The 22,374-nt window shown below is 32.7% G+C and overlaps 1 protein-coding gene across 2 annotated transcripts; it reads right to left on the bottom strand.

Annotated features, from left to right (window-relative positions):
- Window positions 1-5,154: 5,154 nt before the first annotated feature.
- On the bottom strand, window positions 5,155-13,066 carry LOC127707344 (uncharacterized). Of its 2 annotated transcripts, XR_007984789.1 has the most exons (7): window positions 12,996-13,066; window positions 12,533-12,610; window positions 11,057-11,143; window positions 9,048-9,724; window positions 8,306-8,526; window positions 6,179-6,960; window positions 5,155-5,317 (listed from the first exon to the last, which is right to left on the bottom strand). XR_007984789.1 is itself a non-coding variant. In XM_052211858.1 (4 exons), exons 1-3 carry the CDS (start codon window positions 9,247-9,249, stop codon window positions 6,829-6,831), a joined length of 555 nt encoding a protein of 184 aa, XP_052067818.1. In that variant the 5' UTR covers window positions 9,250-9,333; the 3' UTR covers window positions 5,155-5,317; window positions 6,179-6,828. The 2 variants fall into 2 exon arrangements, 1 of the variants encoding a protein (XP_052067818.1); XM_052211858.1 differs by lacking the exons at window positions 11,057-11,143; window positions 12,533-12,610; window positions 12,996-13,066 and having other exon boundaries at window positions 9,048-9,333.
- Between the last annotated feature and the right edge of the window lie 9,308 nt (window positions 13,067-22,374).

The raw sequence follows: 22,374 nt of genomic DNA, 5'->3' as shown, positions 1-22,374 counted from the left end.
TAAACTGTTTATAGATAAATTATCTAGACGGGGATACACGAAAGAAGTCGTCAGTCAAATAATGCATAAAATTCGTCACGAAGACAGGCAGTTAAAACTTCGAAAGAAACAATATAATAATAAAATAACAGGCAGAAATATGTTCATTACAACGTATCAATATAATGCTGAATATCTTAAAAAGATTATAACCAAGTTCTGGTATATAAAACGGAAAGATCCGATTGCCAAACAAATATTTAAATCTAAACCAGATATGGGTTTCAAAAACAATAAGAATATTAGCGACATGATAATTATCTGAGATAACTGACGGTTTCTTATACATCCATGTTTCTAACCGGCAAGGTACCTACACAAACTTCTTCAAATGCTAAACATGGAGACTTTTGTATATTATCATATAGATGATAAAACAAACACGCCAGTATACCCTGAATTCAACAGTATAACATTGATAAATACTATCTCTACTAGATCCCGTGTAGATTTATGTTGAATTAATTAGTGATGAAAATAAAGACAATAAGTCTTTTCATTATATATATATATATGAATAATTGAACAATAGTGTTGATCAACTTGGTCCGTTTCTTCAGTCTGTAAAAAGACTAGCTACAACGTAGGCCTATATACACGTGTAGTTAATAAATAATTTAAAAAACTGTAATGAAAAAGACACACATCTATCTACTATACTAGATACGAAATAAATACATAAAGGTCGGCCTCTGATGAGGGTTTACCTGGGAACATTCCCGGAAGAACCCGAAACATTGCATATTAAATACTAAAGAATTAAGCAATAAAAAGTACGTAGTGTCAGGTCAGAAATATTGATACCATACCATGAATAAGTGGGTTTATGGTCTTTTCATAAAACTATATGGTACGACGTATTCCTGATCGAGAAACTACGTACGACACTATACTATATGCACAATGCAATAGTATACATCTTTCTATATGTTTATAATATTGTACATCTTATACAATATACATATACCAATTTATGTAAATAACAGAAATCTAAGATATAAAATTAAATAAATAACTTATATCTATGTGTACACAATAAAGTGACAAAAAAAAAAATTTCAAAACAAAATAATATTATACAAAAATAAACCCTATGTATAGAACATACAGGAAAGTAATATATACATCTATAAATGATGTTGAATCATATTTTATATCAATATTATGGTCATTGTAATTTATTAACTAATTAATTAAATGATAATAATCCCGTTTCATCGAAATGGGAGTTGACAATAATATTGTCACACAATACGGGACAATATTAAAGCACCAATGAATAATGTGATATTTAATTTATGATCTTGTCACCACTTATCAGGTGATATGCCCCCATAAATAGGGATGCATGCTACTTATCTGTTACATATGCAATAATCATGGACATTAAAGTAGACATCGATATTGATACAGATAGCTTAGATTTGATGGATGATATGCCTCCATGTGGTCAAAGTGCCAGAAGTAATTCTGAAATTGTTGAAGACACCATAGCAGAAGTCAGGAAACTGAATGACACTAGATTTCCGCTCATGACACTGATTCATAGAATGAAATATGACAGAGAAAGTGACAAATTTTCGTGTTTGAACATTTCATTTAGGCCAAACTATGGCAACAAATAGAACTTTGAAGCTCTGAAAGAGCCAATGGATAAATGTTTGATAGAGGCCAAAGAACTGGCATATCAGTCGGTGGTAAATGTACTAGGTACCCGTGTGCAAGAACTAAATTCCGCTATCAGCACAGTGTTAAACACAGGAATGTCAATCTTTGATATCAATAGCCCACCAAGTGGAGAGGCTGGGACTAAATTAGCCAAAGAGGCCAACAATCTTAATGAGGAATACACATTAAAACTGAGAAAGTTCATTACGGACATGAAACACAAATCCCGTTCTGACAAAGAGAGCCCTAGAGGGCCGAACAGAGACGGGGACGAAAGAAGAACCCCATACTCCAGGAACGAGAGACGGGATAAGACTCCCAAAACAGATCTAGAAAACAAAGAGACAATGAATCTAAAAACAATGACCTGCTGAGTATATTCTAGGACTTTATAAAAAGGCGCTAACACTAGTGAATAAACATACCTTTTTGTGAATTTTAAACTATGTATATTCATGTATTAATACTATGCAGTTCATAATTATACGTTTTCACAACTCAATTTTGTCTATCATTGATTAATGAAAGTCATCTGATCAAGTACTTAAATATTGATTATCAATGAAATATGGAAGTTATACTATTAGATTAGCAAACAACCATGTTTCATCATTATATCATGTAAAACCCTAGAAGGAACATGAACAGCTAACAACAACAATGATTGTCAATGAAGTATGGAAGTTATACTATTATACGCGAACAACCATGCTTCATCGTAATACCATATCAAACCCAAGAATCAAACACATATCATGAAATGAATATGATTATCAATGAAGTATGGAAGTTATACTATTATATTAGCAAACAACCATTCTTCATCGCTATATCATGTCAAACCTTAGAAGGTAACATGTAAACTGATTACAAGTTAACATGATCGACAATAAACAAGGAAAGTTTGTACTATTATACTAGCAAACAACCTCAAGTCATCACAATATCAATGTCCTAAATGTACATGTAATATTTGCCACTGGACATTAAACAAACAACAATCAATCATACATCATTATATCTGTGGAAGTTATACTATTATACTATTATACTAGCAGACGAACTTATGTCATCCCACTATACAAAGATACATGAAATATGTGCCACTGGACATCAAGAAACTAACAATAAATCATCATCAGTGTATCTGATTGAGAAAGCTTACAACTAGTGTTTTAATAAATACCAATGAAATACATGGCAGCGAAAAATAGAAAGAAGTCACTAGCTAATATTCCAAAGGGAACATAAATTATATCACAAATACAGAAATAAGAAGTGTATACCTATCTACGCCTATATTCCTAAATCGAAGAATTCGATTGGCTGCTGTAATAATTATCATCTATCATTCATGTAATAAAAGGCTCTAATAATGACCTTTATTTCAATAAAGAGCAATCTTGCCATTGATCACTGACACCATTGATAATCATGGGTCGTACTAGAAGATATTATAAAAACAAGAAAAGAAATAAAACAAAGAATAAACATATAAGAGTCATTCTCCATAAATATCAAAGTAATTGGAAAAATCTAGAAACACATAGTCACAGATTTTAATGAAATTGTGTATCCAGACTTCTTTAAGATGTCTTATTGTGGAAAAAATGTAAAAAGTCGAAAAAAAAAATCTGGTTGCCATTGAAACTGAGTATCCTCATTTTTAGCCATTTTTCATGGGAAAAACATGATTTTTTCAGATTTTCAGCACTTGATATTGCAAAAATACACTGAACTTGCAATAATGTAGCATTTTCTATTCAAATCTATCATGATTTAACTTTATATAACTAAAGTATTAAAGATTAAAACTAATTTCTAAACATGCAGTGGCATGCATATAAAGTTGTCATTTGGCACTTTTGTTGTAAAGTTAAAAAAGTGATTTTTCAGCCTTTTTTAAGAGTCTAACAACAAAAAAACTGGACAACAGACCTTATTGAAACTATTGTACAATGAAGTTCCATTAGTAATCATAACAATATTAAAAAATTAGAGAGGTGATATTTTTTGTTAATTTTTTTTTTAATTTGAAAATTGCTCTTAACCCTGATATTTAACAAAATCTTCATAAATGCAGTGATACATAACCGGTATATAACCAGACTGCATAAGAGATATTGAGTCAAACTTTCCAAAAGAAAACTTATGAACAGCCTTTTGAGAGAAATAGACAATACTTTTTCAGTTTTATCATTTAATATGGTTGCCATGGCAACACAATTTTGTCTAAACATAGCATATTAGTAGCACGAACACAATAGAGTGCATATATCGTTTTGCATAAGATTATTAAAAACAACATGACTATGCAAAACTATTGTTAGTATGCATGAATTAAAATAATACAGATTATTAAAAACAACATGACTATGCAAAATTATTGTAAGTATGCATGAATTAAAATAATACAGGTAAACCAAAACAAAATCTACATCACCCCCCCACCACATCATCAGAATCTGTTTCAGGTACATTTATCTTCTGTTTCAGTTCATGGAAGTTTATGTGACCCGAATCTTCAATGACTTGGAGTTTAATTGACTCCACTGTGGATATGTTTGAAATAAGACATGCTAGAAAGAAAAAAAAACTTTCAATATATCAAAAAGATTTATTATTATGTTTCAGCATAAGTTGAACAACTCATTAGTGATACACTTACTTATACATGTGTTATATATATATATAGAAATTAAATACTTGAAACATGATCTTAGAAATTGATTTTAAACTCAATATTGATAAAGTTGAACATTTTGTATGATTATGAATGTTTTGTAATAACTAGTGTATGATTTGTGATGATGAATGTGTTCATATTATAAATTGGTTATAGAAGGCTTCAGATAGCATTTTTCAAAATTTCTTGTTTCGATAAATGTTGTTCAAGTTGACAAAGTTACTAAATATGTTCATATGCCAATGACTCAGCTGAGTATTCATTTATATGTTAGGTTAATGTTATAAAATGAATTTCTCGTCTCAATATTTTGAATAATTATAATAATCAAACAGGTTTTTATATCAATTTATTTGTGTATAAACTTGACCAATTCACTCACATATTCAGACTTTTATGTGCTAATTGTTGATTTGATCTATTATATACACCAATAAATCTCTTTAAAAAACTGTATATTAGTGTTAGCTTTTAGCCCAATTTTGTTCTATAGTTTATGATGAAACTGCTGGTCATTATTTGTGAGAAAGTTTGAATTCACATATTTTGGACAGAGACATGATTGATAATTCTTCATGTGTTTAATTTTGGTGTAGAGCAACTGGTGGAAATTTAGTTCTATGAAAGATTTAGTCTTATACATAATTTAAAATTTGTTTCTGAGAAACTATAAACTCAACTGCAGAGCATTATAGAACTATAATCTTCAGCAACCTCTGCATTCACGAAAATGGTCAAAATTGTATAATACCTACCTTGGTCAATATTGTATGCCTTCCATACTCTGATTCCATTTCTCTCAAAGGTGAAGTTTGAATATGTTGATATTGATGGAATAACACGGTCCACATTTTTAGGTTTTGCTGTCATATTGCTTACCACTTTTATTCTATATATAACATTCTTCATTGACTTTTCAATGGCCTAAAAAAAAAATAACAATATATTGATTGCTAAATTGGATAATTTTCTTTGATAATCAATAGCTTGTGACCATAAACAATTGACACGTTATTGATATTTTACATTCATATTGAAAGCTTTTGGTTTCAAACTACGAAATTGCAGTCATATACAAGAATAAAAAACAGATTTATCTGTTAAATTATATTATAGACACTTTTTATGCCCCATTTATGGGCATTTTGTTTTTTAGTCCGTTCTTCCGTCCGTCTGTCTGTTGGGCTTCAGGTTAAAGTTTTTGGTCAAGGTAGTTTTTGATGAAGTTGAAATCCAATCAACTTAACTAAATACACATGTTCCCTATAGCTATGTAATAATCTTTCTAATTTTAATGCCAAATTACAGTTTTGACCCCAATTTTACAGTCCACTGAACATAGAAAATAAATGGGGCATCCGTGTTATGGACACATTCTTGTTTATATATATTTTAGAAGAAAGGAATCGATGATGATAAAAAAAATCATTTGTTATATACTTGATTAAAAATACCATTATCTCATACAAAACTATAATCATCATTATATAATATTCGATTAAATAAAAAGAAAAAAGCAGTTTTGAATGTGTTGACAAAGTTATTTCAAGTACCTCAGCTAGTCCATTAAGAATAAAATAAAAAGTATTTGTGATAAGTCTTGTCTTGACCTTTGGAATAAACTTCTGATTTATGTAGCAGTAAAATGATGTTGCCACAGTTTTTAAAAGTTGTTATTTTGTTTAATGATTTTTTGTTGAATTTATCACCAATTCTTATCACCTACGTGTACTTTAATGATTTTTCAAAGGTACATGTATAATACATAAAAAGCAAAATTCTTACCTCTTTCATATGATTGGCAGTTACAACATCATTTCCTTGGTTGATGTGTCTTCTTATTGCTGATTTAACAGTTGCTGCTGTCCTATCACAGGGGCCTTTGCCATTCTGTGCCTCACAGAAGTTGTAGGTTTTTACACTGCCTAGGTTAAAGAGATGTGCCATCATTTCTAAGGATTTCAATTGTAACAGGCTGCATTGTCAGACCAAAGATGAAACTGTGTGTTCTGGTTATCATCTTGGATTGATGTGATTACATCCTGTATTATGCCACTGGTAGTGTGACTATCCTGTGAGGTCTGGTTTGAAAATATATGGATAAATCCAAGAGAGTGTAGAGAATTATGAATTTTCATAAATGCTATTGACAAATGCCATGGAATCCCTCTCTTTGCAAACCAGTCACATTGATCTTCTCTAAACTTTCTTGGCAAAAATTTCATAGCCCAATCGCAAACTATGAAGACTTCATTTTCCTTCATTTGTTCAAATGTGTCATTTTTGGCTATCTTGTAATTGACACCTAACAAGATGTTTCTTCAAGTTGATGATACTTTGTGCTGCCTGGTTTATTTTAAATCTCATATCATTTACTGCATCCTCATGTTCAGTAGTATTGGTTACTATTTTTGTCATCGCTGTTATGATTTCTTTTAGCTGTTCACATGATTCGCAAATATGTGTATGCGAATGATTGCATTCAGATTAAAATTTTCATCTTTAGGATCGCTTCCTCCATATGTAAGACAATGGTCTGCAACTTGGCATAACTGAGCAACATGGACCTGAAATTAGAATAGGCATGCATATATACCATGCTTTCTAAAAACCTTTATCTTTCATTTACAAGTATTTGGTATTTTACTTTTTACATTATTAAATCTTGTTTTACTGTCCTGACATCACAGTCATAATTTACTAGTCAGGTGTAGCATAGAATTTGAAACCAAGAGTTCTGACATTGTGTGCTCTAATTGTAGTTTGTTATTTGTTATACTGTTCATACAAACTAAAAGGAAAGTGTCATTTTTTTCTTATTTTATCTAGGTTTATGTTCCACTTCATTGATGACAATTAGACCTAGGACTATGACATTTGGTAAAGTTATGTCCTGAAATTCTAATTCTAGTATGACACTGTATTGATTGCTACTTTTTATTACAAAATTATGTATCAATACCTTCTTTTTGTGATAAAGAACAGTGTTTTACTGTCCCCAACCCATCACAGTGCAAAGGGCAATAACTCCTAAAAAATAATTAGGGTATTACACTCAAATTAAAATAAAGTCTTGAAGATTACTGGACAGCTAGATGGACGGACAGACAGATGCACAACAATGCACTGTTCCTATTTAGACGGGCATATAATAAATTTTAAAAATGGTGTTTTACTGATGAAATGACAATAGAAATAATAAAATGCTTCGCTGAGCGCAGCTGGATACGACCGCAGAGGTCTAACCCTGAACAGTTGGGGCAAAAATGGACACAATATTTGCGCTTGATACAGGTCTGAAATTGGATTGTAATTAAATATTTGACACAATAGGTTTCTGACACAGAATAACGGTAGTCAAAGAACTTAGAATTGATTATATGATTTGAATTTATATTCAATTTTTTGCTTTTGTGCAATACACCATGCTGTTGCGTATTGACCCCCCCCCCCCCCCCTTTATTTTGCAAAAAAAAAAAGAAGAAATTTTCTTTTTAATTTTTGAAATCTGAAATGAGAAAAAATTAACCTTTTTTGCCCCTAATTCCTAAACGGTTTGAGCCATAACCCCCCAAAGTCAATCCCAACCATCCCTTTGTGGTATGGAAACTTGTGGTATAATTTCAGAGATATTCATACATCGTTCCACAAGTTGTTGTCTGGAAGCTAGAAAAATGCTTATTTGGGCCCTTTTTTGGCCCCTAATTCCTTAACTGTTGGTACCATAACCCCCAATCAATCCAAACCTTCCTTTTGTGGTATTGAATCTTATGGTAAAATATCATAGAGATCCATTCACTTAAACTAAAGTTATTGTGCGAAAACCAATGTGTCTTCGGACGACGACGACGACGCCAACGTCATACCAATATACGACCAACTATATTCAGAGAAATAAATATTCACACATACCCTAAAATCTGCCTTCATGTATCTTCTTGACTGCAGCAAATGTTTGTTGATATCACTGAATTCAGTTTGAGTCATCAGATCAAGACTGTGTAATTCTTTAGCTACAGCCTCTAGGGTAGCAAAAGCCCTCTCGCCTTCAGGCACAAAATAGTCAACACCTTCAAAGCTTTGTCGGATGGTAGCTGTACATTCTGATAAAATTTTGTACATCGTACTTTCACCTGCAATAAAGAAGTATGATCAATATTTAATATGTAAACAGCTGAGTTCGATTTTAAAACCACATTTTAGACAAAACAAAGTTCTGTTACTCTAAGACAACGCTAGTAAAAATCATTAAAATTGAGGGGGGATCTTATACTGATAATGATTATATCATTCAGTAAAAAATTTGTTAGTGTCGGTCAAAGCAATCTTGATTCATTATACAAAATGGAACAACTACATTTTTTTTCATAAATAAAGTACCATAATTCTTGGACAACTAAAGTGAAAATCATAATACATATGTATACCAAATACCATTTACCTAACACTAGTGGTTTTCCCATAAACTATCCTAATCACAAACTTATACATGTAATCTAAAAAAAAGTTTCAAAGTCGATAGACCTTGACTAGCATACCTATGTCTTTCTTTTTTTACTAAGTCAAGGTGAGACAAAAACAATTATGGATTTCTTGTAACAAGTATGCAATATTATACAAGAGGCTACTTGAAACTTCTTGATTTTATTCTTACCTAATGGAATAATAGTGTTTTTTTCACAATATACTTTGTACTGTTGAATAATATCTGAGGAGCCCATGCATTGAATCAGGTTTGGCACATTTTGAACTGTTCCATCAGATAATTTCAATTTCTTTTCACCATATGGTAGATCTCTGATAATATGTGGCGATGTTATAAATTCTAAGAAGCTGTCAAATTTCATTGGATCCATTTTTTTTCTGTGTGTTTCTGCTGGTGGTACAGGCAGCCCATAGCCAAATTTCTCTCCATGTTTTTTTTGATGTGTAGTATTTAAACTCTGTTAAGTCAGGGATAAGTTGCAATACTTCTTGGTATGTCATAAACAATGACAGCATTGATAATAATTGTCTTCTATGCTGCCAAGATTCTGATTTCTGGTAAAACTCAGCAATTGTTGATATTGTTGCAAGAGGTTTGATATTTTCATCAGTTGACTTTGACAGAAAAATCTGCTGTGAGACATCACTAAAATTCTCAGGGAAAAAACATCCTATGACACAGTCAATAATATTTTGTAGTCTATCAACATACAAGTATTGAGATTTTTTGGACAGTTCAAACCAGGACTTTAATGGAAGGCTGGAAACGGTTTTGCTGCCATTAACCTCTAAAAAGCGATTTAAATACTGAAGTGCCTCTTCTCTTTGGTAACTGGCTTGTGATTCCTATAAAAAAATACATGTTCATCATTCAGGTTCATGACATAAAAGTGACAATGGTCAAATATACAGTATTCTTCACTCAATGTATCAATATTGATATTCAGTATCTGGTCTGATTTACAAACTCACTATGAATAGATTGACAAATTAAATGATGATTATAATTTTCTTTGTTCGCTGTTGCCCATTTGTATATTTTTCTTATTGCGTAGGTAGATAGAGAAATTATTCTTTTTATGAAAAGATATAACATGTAAAATCTGCATGGAATTAGATATAAATTTGACAGTCATATAAATTGAAAAAGATAAAATGAAAAGCATCAATACAAAATTTTGGGTAGTGCTTATTTTATGTGTAGGGATCCAGTGAAAACAGAAAAACAAAAGGAATTTTATTTCAGGCCCAACATTCAGCAGCTATTTCGATGCATAAACAAGATGAGCATATGAGCAACACAAAATGTTCATTTTACATAAACTAGAGGCTCTCAAGAGCCTGTGTCGCTCGCCTGTGTCGCTCACCTGTATTGACTGTGGATTTGGAAATCATGTGAAATAAGTTAAAATCATAATAAATAGTATTAGATACCCCAATAAAGATTGAGACTAAGTTTGGGTTAATTTGGTCCAGTAGTTCAATTAAAGCAGGTCATCTCATTGCAGTCTTACAATAGTTACCGAAGACCCTTTATCATTTAAATCAGTTTTCAAGTTGTGTCCATTTGAATTTATTTCTTTTTTACAATTTTTTTATAGTGAACACCTTTGTTCTATTTTTAGCCATAGAAGCCATCTTGGTTGAGGGGCAGATTCATTGGATATTTTTTTAAGAGTAGATACCCTAAGGAATATTTAGGCCAAGTTTGGTTTAATTTGGCCCAGTAGTTTCAGAGAAGATTTTTGTTAAGGTTTCCAAAATTTGAGAAAAAATGACTTTAAAGAGCTACTCCTTATGGGATCAATTGACAATAATTTGGTCATGTTGACCTATTTGTAGATCTTACTTTGCTTAACAAATTTGCTGTTTACAGTTTATCTCTACCTATAATAATATTCAAGTTAATAACCAACATGACCAAACAATGCAAAATTTTCTTAAATTTCCAATTTAGGGGCAGCAACCCAACAACAGGTTGACTGATATGTCTGAAAATTTCATGGCAGATTGATTTTGACTTGATGAACATTTTTTTGCTCTAAGTTCCTCAGAAAGATGAGACGAAAAATATTTATGGGACGGATGTGGACAGACAGAGATTTTAAAGTGGGGTTACAATGATTCAGCTTGAGTGAACAATAAATGATATCATAAAAGAGCTATATAGTGTTATACCTATGTAGATTGCGGTTCAATTGTTTCTGAATCTGAATCTGAGAAAATAATACTTCAATCAAACTCCATTTGACATGTCTCATGTGTCTGTAAGTAAATCATATAAAAATTAAATACACCACATGGCAACAACTTGTTGAGAGTAAATCTCAGAGGATTAATTTTTTTGAACATGCACATTCTGTTGATGGGCCTCACTGTGACTTTTAGATAAAGAACAACAATGCAAGTGCTGTTCCTTTGCTTTTTGTGTTTATTTGTTGTGGTGTGTGTACTGATTTTGTGTCATGGATGGATACCCCATATCCTTAGTTTTTCTTTGTGTTTATTTGTTGTTGTGTGTCTACTGATTTTGTGTCATGGATGGATACTCCATATCCTAAGTTTTTCTTTGTGTTTATTTGTTGTTGTGTGTCTACTGATTTTGTGTCATGGATGGATACCCCATATCCTTAGTTTTTCTTTGTGTTTATTTGTTGTTGTGTGTCTACTGATTTTGTGTCATGGATGGATACTCCATATCCTTAGTTTTTCTTTGTGTTTATTTGTTGTTGTGTGTCTACTGATTTTGTGTCATGGATTGATACCCCATATCCTTAGTTTTTCTTTGTGCTTATTTGTTGTTGTGTGTCTTCTGATTTTGTGTCATGGATGGATACCCCATATCCTTTGTGTTTATTTGTTGTTGTGTGTCTACTGATTTTGTGTCATGGATGGATACCCCATATCCTTAGTTTTTCTTTGTGTTTATTTGTTGTTGTCTGTCTACTGATTTTGTGTCATGGATGGATACCCCATATCCCTAGTTTTTCTTTGTGTTTATTTGTTGTTGTGTGTCTACTGATTTTGTGTCAACGGATGGATACCCCATATCCTTTGTTTTTCTTTGTGTTTATTTGTTGTTGTGTGTCTACTGATTTTGTGTCATGGATGGATACCCCATATCCTTAGTTTTTCTTTGTGTTTATTTGTTGTTGCGTGTCTACTGATTTTGTGTAAATGGATGGATACCCCATATCCTTTGTTTTTCTTTGTGTTTATTTGTTGTTGTGTGTCTACTGATTTTGTGTCATGGATGGATACCCCATATCCTTAGATATTCTATTATAAAGTTAAACCATGTATAGTAAAATTTGTAAAAAAAATCAAAGTGAAATATAATTTTGTTGTTGACCAGAAGATTGTTTTAGAGGTAATCTGTTCATGAGGACTGCAATGGTGAAAATAAAATATCAAGATATCTATATACTATAAACATTCAAACATGAAATCTTGATCCAATCAAATGTTTTTAACAGCTATCAAAATTATGAAATTCCAATATTAGACATGTTAAACAGACCACCTGCTAATTTAATATGCCATATACCTAAAGTTGAAATAAATGCCTCAAAGACAGCTATGTTGAATTATTCTATCATGATTAAGCATAAAATCAAATTTCCATAAAGACTATACAGGTTTTGTAGTACTAACAATCACATCTGCTTGTGTCTCAATTGTATTTTGGCTCTCATTCAAATTATCTATACATTGTATTGGAGTGTCTTTAATCTAAAAATAGATGACAGACTTGAATACAATAATCAGACAGACAGATAGACAGACAGAAAAAGCAGACAGACAGATTTCTTGTTTTTTACTTTGTTTTTCATTTTTATTCTTTTGTAAGGACAGGACTAGCCTTAAACATGCATGATAAAACAAGCTATTTGAATAAGTGTATTAGAAATCATTATTCATCTGATTGAAATTAAGAGAAGCAAAAATATTTGTCATAAGGACACCCTTTAAAACATAAGAAAAAATATTCATACAAACATTACAAATCTGACTCATGAATTATCTTTGTTTGAATAGATCTAAAATCAAATATAAACTTTTTAAAAATTACATATATCCTATATATTTTTGTCTCAAACTGGTTTTATGTTGGTACCTTTGGTGAACATTCCTCATGTGTATCCTCATCTAGTTCTTTTCTTGTTAATTCTTTTCTGTAGCTAATACAGACAGCTAAAAATTAGATAAGTCAAAACATTATAAGCAACATAATCTGTCTGGTGCATGTTTGTAGAATATGTAAGAATATTATATTTATATTATTTAGCATTGTATTGATATACAGTGGAGCTAAATCACTTTTCAAGGTACAGACATGAATTTATTCAAAAACAATAATAATTTCAAATTTCAAATTTATTATTTTTATAAAGCACCATCATCATGATCATATGCAAAATGTTTGATAAGTTTTGATTTGATGTACATGAAAGTTTGACTTTCTGTTTGAGTAGTTGTGGCAAGTGAGATTTTCATTAATCATTAACTTTTATATTTATAAAACATGTTTCTATAATATATGGCTTTATGCTCAGTTATGATTGATTTAAACAACAATCGTTGACCTGTTAGGTGTTTGGAAGCTATAAAAAACTGTGTTAAAAATTTTTTATTATATTTTTTCACCCATAATCTTGTCTCTTGTTACTTTTTTTTTAATTGTAATTGAAATGTCTAATTTTCTGACTTGTGTTATTGGGTTTCTGTACTTATTGACCTCTAACCTAAGAGTAGTGATAGTCATGTCATAGTGTACATTGTTTATCAGTTTTACTATAGGAGATACCTGGTGACCTTTTGATATTCTAGGGAGTTAAGAGGGGAGGGTTCAAGGGGATTTTGAAAATAAGTGGCTCAACTTTGTAAGAATGTCTGCCTATAAATACAAATGTAGTTTGAAACTATATAATTAAACTTATACAATAAAGAAAATAAATAATTGTGATACTAAAACTAAAAAGTCATACTGCTCTGCTGAGGAAAAAAAAAGAAGCTGTCTCTAAAAACAAGAACCTGTACCCCTTTGAGAATATCAAATAATTGTCCCGGGCTCAAGTAAATTATTCAAAGAACTCTGTAATATTAAAAACAGAAGTTAGGTCTGCTATGTGACATGAAATGTTGTAAATTATTTTCTAACAATGGCCAAATTAAATACAATTATATTAAACGGAAGGAGATGAACTTCTAAGAACATTTATAAGATACAAAGGCGTAGCACCCTCCCTTGCTCTAAAAGTTGAGTTTTACAGGGTGTTTTACATTTGTACATGTACCCCCCCTCTTATACAAAAATAAATTGACTTACGTGTTCATACTAGTAGAACAACGCCAGTTTTTCTGAATAAAGTTGTAACATCATCAAACTGCAGACATTTACTTCTTTTTCTTTTCTTGTCACTGTGCCGAACAACTTCAGACGACTGAGTATGGTCTATTTCTGGATGTGTACTTATGTGGGATGGTACGAGACAAAGAAGTCTATATCTTTTCTTTTCATTTTGTTTTAGGAAGTTATTAAAATGTGATGAACATTAGAACAAATGGAGTAGGTATTAAATAACACATTTTGTGGTAAAATACCAGCTTCAGTAAGCACAATAATAATGTCATTATAGGAACATGTTTTTAAATGGAAAAAGTCTTCAGAACATCTGATAAATTCTTTGGATAACGATCCAAAGTGGCAGAAAGTCATTTTCAATCACACTAAATCATTATTTGTCGATTACAAAGCCTTGAATTTTCTAAAGTTAATGTGGTGGCTGTTTATATTTTGTTGCCTGCTGACAGCTTGTTTATTTGTTACCTCCTAACAGGAAGAGTTCTTTACAAGGGAGATAACTTTACAACTGTGTTGGAATAAATATTGATGTTAGCACTAGCTGTACTACATAGACAGTTATATGCACTAAACAGATGTACTTATTTTGATTTATATTATATATTACATTCAAAATAGCACTTTAGTGCAGCATTTGAAAAGAATATTTATTTCAAATCCATAAAACGTCACCACATTTTTTAGCTCACCTGGCCCGAAGGGCCAAGTGAGCTTTTCTCATCACTTGGCGTCCGTCGTCCGTCGTCGTCCGGCGTCGTCCGGCGTCGTCCGTCGTCGTCCGTCGTCGGCGTTAACTTTTTACATTTTGAACTTCTTCTAGAGAACCACTGAATGGAATGAAACAAAACATGGCATGAATGTTCCTTATGAGGTGCTGACCAAGTGTTGTTACTTTGTAGCCGATCCATCATCCAAGATGGCCGCCAGCTGAGGACTTAGTTTAACACAGGACCCTATGGAAAATGCATACAAATGACTTCTTTTAGAGAACCACTGAATGGAATGAAACCAAACATGGCATGAATGTTCCTTATGAGGTGCTGACCAAGTGTTGTTACTTTGTAGCCGATCCATCATCCAAGATGGCCGCCATCGGGGAACTTAGTTTAACATAGGACCCTATGGGAAATACATACAAATGTCTTCTTTTAGAGAACCACTGAATGGAACGAAACCAAACATGGCATGAATGTTCCTTATGAGGTGCTGACCAAGTGTTGTTACTTTGTAGCCGATCCATCATCCAAGATGGCCGCCAGCAGGGGACTTAGTTTAACATAGGACCCTATGGGAAATGCATACAAATGACTTCTTTTAGAGAACCACTGAATGTAATGAAACCAAACATGGCATGAATGTTCCTTATTAGGTGCTCACCAAGTGTTGTTACTTTGTAGCCGATCCATCATCCAAGATGGCCGCCAGCGGGGGACTTAGTTTAACATAGGACCCTATGGGAAATGCATACAAATGACTTCTTTTAGAGAACCACTGAATGGAATAAAACCAAACATGGCATGAATGTTCCTTATGAGGTGCTGACCATGAGTTGTTACTTTGTAGCCGATCCATCATCCAAGATGGTCGCCATTGGGGAACTTAGTTTAACATAGGACCCTATGGGAAATACATACAAATGTCTTCTTTTAGAGAACCACTGAATGGAATGAAACCAAACATGGCATGAATGTTCCTTATGAGGTGCTGACCAAGTGTTGTTACTTTGTAGGCAATCCATCATCCAAGATGGCCGGCAGCGGGGGACTTAGTTTAACATGGGACCCTATGGGAAATACATACAAATGTCTTCTTTTAGAGAACCACTGAATGGAATGGAACCAAATATGGCATGAATGTTCCTTATGAGATGCTGACCAAGTGTTGTTACTTTGATGTCGGTCCATCATCCAAGATGGCTGCCAGCAGGGGACTTAGTTTAACATAGGACCCTATTGGAAATACATACAAATGTCTTCTTTTAGAGAACCACTGAATGGAATGAAACCAAACATGGCATGAATGTTCCTTATGAGGTTCTGACCAAGTGTTGTTACTTTGTAGCCGATCCATCATCCAAGATGGCCGCCAGCGGGGGACTTAGTTTAACATAGGACCCTATGGAAAATACATACAAATGTCTTCTTTTAGAGAACCACTGAATGGATTGAAACCAAACATGGCATGAATGTTCCTTATGAGGTGCTGACCAAGTGTTGTTACTTTGCAGTCGGTCCATCATCCAAGATGGCAGACAGCAGGGGACTTAGTTTAACAAAGGACCTATGGGAAATACATACAAATGTCTTCTTTTATAGAGAACCACTGAATGGAATGAAACCAAACATGGCATGAATGTTCCTTATGAGATGCTGACCAAGTGTTGTTACTTTGTAGCTGATCCATCATCCAAGATGGTCGCCAGCGGGGGACTTAGTTTTACATAGGACCCTTTGGGAAATACATGAAAATGTCTTCGTTTGGAGAACCAATAAATGGAATGGAACCAAACATGGCATGAATGTTCCTTATGAGATGTTGACCAAGTGTTGTTACTTTGCAGCCGATCCATCATCCAAGATGGCCGACAGCGGGGGACTTAATTTAACATAGGACCCTATGGGAAATACATACAATTGTCTTCTTTTAGGGAACCACTGAATGGAATTGAACCAAACATGGCATGAATGTTCCTTATGAGTTGCTGACCAAGTGTTGTTACTTTGCAGTCGATCCATCATCCAAGATGGCCGAGTGTTGCTACTTTGTTGCCGATTTACTGTTCAAGATGGCCACCAGGATATTTTATTAAATAACGGGACCAATATTAATCAAAATTTGGCCTCAATCATTATTTGGGTATCTGTTATGATTTTTATCTATCTTTACATGATTTCTAAAACCAAAGTAGAGTCAGGTGAGCGACACAGGCTCTTGAGAGCCTCTAGTTACAAATTATATGCAAATATAGTGTCAAAACAATGCATTTAACTTTTTTATTTTAAATTTCACCTCTCTATAAATTAATATACATTGAAAATAATATATTTAAGATTTATCCCTAAAACATCACACAGATCTGTTGTCCAGATTTGTTTTTAATTTGTTTTGAAATTTGCTAAATATATTAAATTCGAAAATTAGTGTGTTTTCCCAGAGTTCCACAGGCTGGTATAGTAAAATAAAAATATGCACAGCTTTCATTTTTTAAATTTAAGAAGAACTATAATGTTCCTTTTTAGGGAATCTACAGTGATGAAATAAAAATATTTCCTTTTTATGTTAAGATTGAATAAAAAACTTAGTATTTTTATCAGTTTTTGAATGAAAAAAAAGAGTCTTTTTAAATATGTTGTGTTACCATGGCAACATATATTTTTTTTAACATTTTTTTTATATGAATTATGTTTTATGCTTTTAATGCACCTTTGAGCCAAGTTTTGTCTGATTTCATGACATACCATTTCCTTGTCATTTTGGTGCTTACAGAGAATGACTCATAAGATTTAAACATAAAAATAAGAAACGGGACCTAAACTTTCAAAACGAGTTCATCCATAACTTATCTAAATGAGATATAACTGAAACAAATGTAACCACAAACAATTGATAAAATTTTTTCAATCATTTGAGAGGTCTTTGCGATTGAAATATTATTTTAGTACTTATGTACGCATAGCAACTAAAAACCACCCTTTCAAAGTTAAGGCTAACTTTCAAGTTCCAATCATTGGCGATAATTCAATAGAAAAATACATTTTCTACACAAAACACGAATTATCGATTACCTAGTGCTAGTTTTGAATTGATGTCAAATGTTCCGCTGTTTCCAGTTCTTACATCATTCAATGAACTGCACACACTGTATTGGCATCGTATGAATAGTATGCTCCCTAGTCTATATCTTCTCTCGTTCTCAATGTCGCTCAGGTGTAGTCGAGCATCACACGAGGTGCAATACATCTGTTGGGCTAAGGCTTGTAGCTCGACTATCCGTCTACCTGTCTTCCAGTCGTCATTTTGAGTTGGATCAACCGTATAGCTTGCACCAAGTCCAAGATCCGAGTTTGAGAGCACCGGATAAGTGTTTACATGCAGGTAGTTGTGGTCCTCTATTGTCGGCTCATCAACAGGGTGACTAACCGATAAATTTCTGTTGGACTCTTGAGCTTTGAACTGTTTAAAAAGGATTTTTTCGATTGAAATTTTCCTGTTTTAGTTCTCAACATTTTGCAGACGATCAGTAGAATGTTTGCAAATTAAGTTTGCATCAACACGGTAAATTTCGCTGATTTCAAACGCTCAAGTGAATCGGCGGCATTCCACGATTTGAATACGAGTTATCTCCCTGTGACCGCAAACCTTACCTTAATATCATATTCTTGATTTACATGGTCTGTAAGCGTATTTTCTATAGCCGTTTTAATTTCATTGAAATTAAGATAAGTATATAACGATGTTATATCATAGGAAACAAGTAGATCATTCTGTTCCGTGTGAGTATTTTCTATGTATCTGATAAAATCGCTAGTATCTGATAGATATGTATCTTTTGTCTTCACCAGTGGAAGAAGAAAATAATCTAGGTATTTTCCAATATTTAGTAGTGGTTCCGAGCATTGGCTAATAATCGGTCGACCTGGTACATGTACTTTTTCTTTATTCATACATTTATTCTGGTACATTTCTAATGTTTCCGTACTAAGTTTGTGAATCTTAGGAAGGAAGTAGGCTTTTGGAGTTTTAAATGTTTTACCTTCTGCTCGTAAGAATTTAAAAGACATTTCGTCTATTTCATCATTTTCCTTCATATGGTATACCAATTTATTGACTATTTTTCTGGTGTTTTCTATGTCAATATTTATTATTTTAGTATAGTGAATTCCGTCATTTAATTGGGATTCGCCTTCAGTAAGATAATCACGATTATTCTGTATTACAGTCGTGTTATTTTTATCGGCTTTATGAATACATATAGTATTGTCGATTTTTAATTTCTTTATGCATTCACGTTCCGATTTAGACATATTGTATTTAATCTTCGGCATATATTTTGATAACTCGTGTTTTGTGTAGAAAATGTATTTTTCTATTGAATTATCGCCAATGATTGGAACTTGAAAGTTAGACTTAACTTTGAAAGGGTGGTTTTTAGTTGCTATGCGTACATTAGTACCGAAATAATATTTCAGTCGCAAAGACCTCTCAAATGATTGAAAATTTTTTATCAATTGTCTGTGGTTACATTTGTTTGTAGGAACAAAATTTAAACCTTTTGCTATAACTTTAAATTCAGTTTCATATATATCTCTTTTAAATAAGTTTAGGACGAACTCTTTTTGAAAGTTTAGGTCCCGTTTGTTATTTTCAATAGTAAGATTATGTTTAAATCTTATATGTTTATTCTTTGTTTTATTTCTTTTCTTCTTTTTATAATATCTTCTAGTACGACCCATGATTATCAATGGTGTCAGTGATCAATAACAAGATTGCGCTTTGTTTAAATAAAGGTCATTATTAGAGCCTTTTCTTAAATGAATGATAGACGATAATTATTACGGCAGCCAATCGAATTCTTCGATTTAGGAATATAGGCGTAGATAGGTATACACTTCTTATTTCTATATTTGTGATATAATTTATGTTCCCTTTGGAATATTAGCTAGTGACTTCTTTCTATTTTTCGCTGCCATGTATTTCATTTGTATTTATTAAAACACTAGTTGTAAGCTTTCTCAATCAGATACACTGATGATGATTTATTGTTAGTTTTATCTTTTATCTATCAGATACTAGCGATTTTATCAGATACATAGAAAATACCCACACGGAACAGAATGATCTACTTGTTTCCTATGATATAACATAGTTATATACTAATCTTAATTTCAATGAAATTAAAACGGCTATAGAAAATACGCTTACAGACCATGTAAATCAAGAATATGATATAAAAATACCATCTACAGAAAGTCTACTTCATATTCTTAATATTTTACTGACAAAAAGTATATTTTTCTGCGTTTCGAAGTTTAGTAGAAAAATAATGTATTGTACGGTTCATCAAGACTAAGTGTAGTCACGTGTTTAGAATGACCAATGGTCAAGGTTTTTATGGTTTGGCGCCAAATGTATTGTCTTGTGTTAAGGTCTTCATTCTAGCCGTGGACGTTCGATAGTAAACAACAAAATGGACGAGCCGGCGATTAAACAGTTAATAGCAAACGAGGTTCATAATGCTGTACAGAGTTCTCAGAATTCCATGCTTTCCAGAATCGACACTCTGATGAGCAATAAGCTAGGTTCTTTTGAAAGTTCCATGAAAGAATCCCAGAGACCGCTCTCCGATAGCCAAATTGCAAAAATCGAAGAACTGACAACAGACAATTACGAGTTCAAACGGAAGGGTAATAAAGAACAACATAAGATCAACACCATAATCATCAAGAAGATGAAAGAAGCCCAATCTAACTTACAAGACAGTCCAATGCAGAACGAACAGATAAACTCAGCAACCCAACGAATTGGTGAAGGTATTGATTTGCTAACACATAGGCAAAAACTTGTGAAGATGGTTGATCAGTCAGAAAGCGGGCGGAAGACGGTAAAGGAAAACAGACGAATAGTCTAGCGGATAATTCCGAAGACGAGAAAAGAATACGCAGAGCTGATGTAAGAGCTGCACAGAAAATGAAGGCAGAGAGAAAGACAAAGAAGAGTAGATTTACCCCCATTTCGCACCCCACATCAACCAGATTGAGTACACCCATACCTGTTCAGATATCATTACCTGTACACAGACCAGGGAAATGCTACGAATGTGGAAAACCAGGTCATTGGCGTAAAGATCATGCTGCAATGTCAATGAAGCAGAACTTTGATAAGATAAGTATTGATTTTGAATATTTATCAGATTTTCAAGATTTTGAAGAATTCGGTATTTCCGATTCTGAAAATATAACGTATGATTTTTTAAACAAGTCTAGTTTTCATAACGAAAACAACATATCGAAAAGTAAACAAGTAGATAATAGATCGCCAATAGGCATGCTTAAAAGGGCTTTTAATCATTGGACGAAATTAGGTGCTAATGAACAAGTATTAGATGTTATCAAGAACGGGTATAAACTACCATTTTACACTGTACCAAGCAATTGTTCACTAAAAAACAACAGATCAGCATTAGATAATCCTGAATTTGTACAGAGTGAGATAGACAAATTAATAAGTTTAGGTTGTGTGTCAAAAGTAGATCTCATACCAAAAGTAGTAAATCCTTTGACAGTAGCTAAAAATAAAGATAAGTTGAGATTAGTTTTAAATGCTAGGCATATAAATCCGCACTTGCATAAATTTAGATTTAAATATGAAGATGCAAGTGATGCATCAAATTTGTTTAACAAGCAAGATTATCTGTTTTCATATGATTTGAAGTCTGCATATCACCATATTGAAATATTTTCTGAACATAAAACATATCTTGGATTTGCATGGGAAATCTCCTATTATGTTTTTAATGTATTGCCATTTGGTATTTCAACAGCCGGTTACATTTTCACTAAAGTTACTAGACCGGTAGTACAGTATTTAAGACAAAAGGGTATGAAAATCATTATGTATTTAGATGATGGCATAGGTGGAGCGGAAAATTATGAGAAAGCAGTAGAGATAAGTAATCAAGTGCACACAGAATTGCAAATGTTTGGATTTTTTATAGCAGAACAAAAATGCCACTGGCAACCTTCTCAGACAGATACATGGTTAGGTTTAATATGGGACATGTGTGTTGGTAAGATTTATGCGTCTCCTGAACGTTTAGATATACTGCGAAATTTTTTAAAACATTTTCTCGAGAAAATATCTTCAGGAAACTGTTTATTTAAAGCGAGGTTAGTGGCTTCATTAGTAGGTCAGATAATTTCTATGCAAGCAGCTATTGGTAGTTTGTTTAGATTGAGAACTAGGAGTCTTTATGAATGCATAATGCAATGGAAAGGAACTGTTGGATGAAAAAATCTGCACCAGTGTGGTGTACACTGATGCCTCTGGTACAGGCGTCGGTGGGTATATAGTAGATTATGAAAAAAGCGAAGTAATAGGTTCATGGAAACCTGAGGAACAAGTAAAAAATTCA

This window comes from Mytilus californianus, unplaced genomic scaffold (assembly GCF_021869535.1).
Source record: "Mytilus californianus isolate M0D057914Y unplaced genomic scaffold, xbMytCali1.0.p SCAF_66, whole genome shotgun sequence".
Taxonomy (NCBI): domain Eukaryota; kingdom Metazoa; phylum Mollusca; class Bivalvia; order Mytilida; family Mytilidae; genus Mytilus; species Mytilus californianus.
The sequence above is the reverse complement of the archived record's forward strand: the minus strand, read 5'-3'. Positions and strand labels throughout refer to the sequence as shown.

Coding starts and splice junctions, on each gene's coding strand:
- LOC127707344 (XM_052211858.1), bottom strand. CDS start 9,249: ATGGATCCAATGAAATTTGACAGCTTCTTAGAATTTATAACATCGCCA. Junction 8,527..9,047: donor AAACACTATTATTCCATTAG/GTAAGAATAAAA, acceptor TCTTTATTGCAG/GTGAAAGTACGATGTACAAA. Junction 6,961..8,305: donor ACATGAAGGCAGATTTTAGG/GTATGTGTGAAT, acceptor TTCTAATTTCAG/GTCCATGTTGCTCAGTTATG.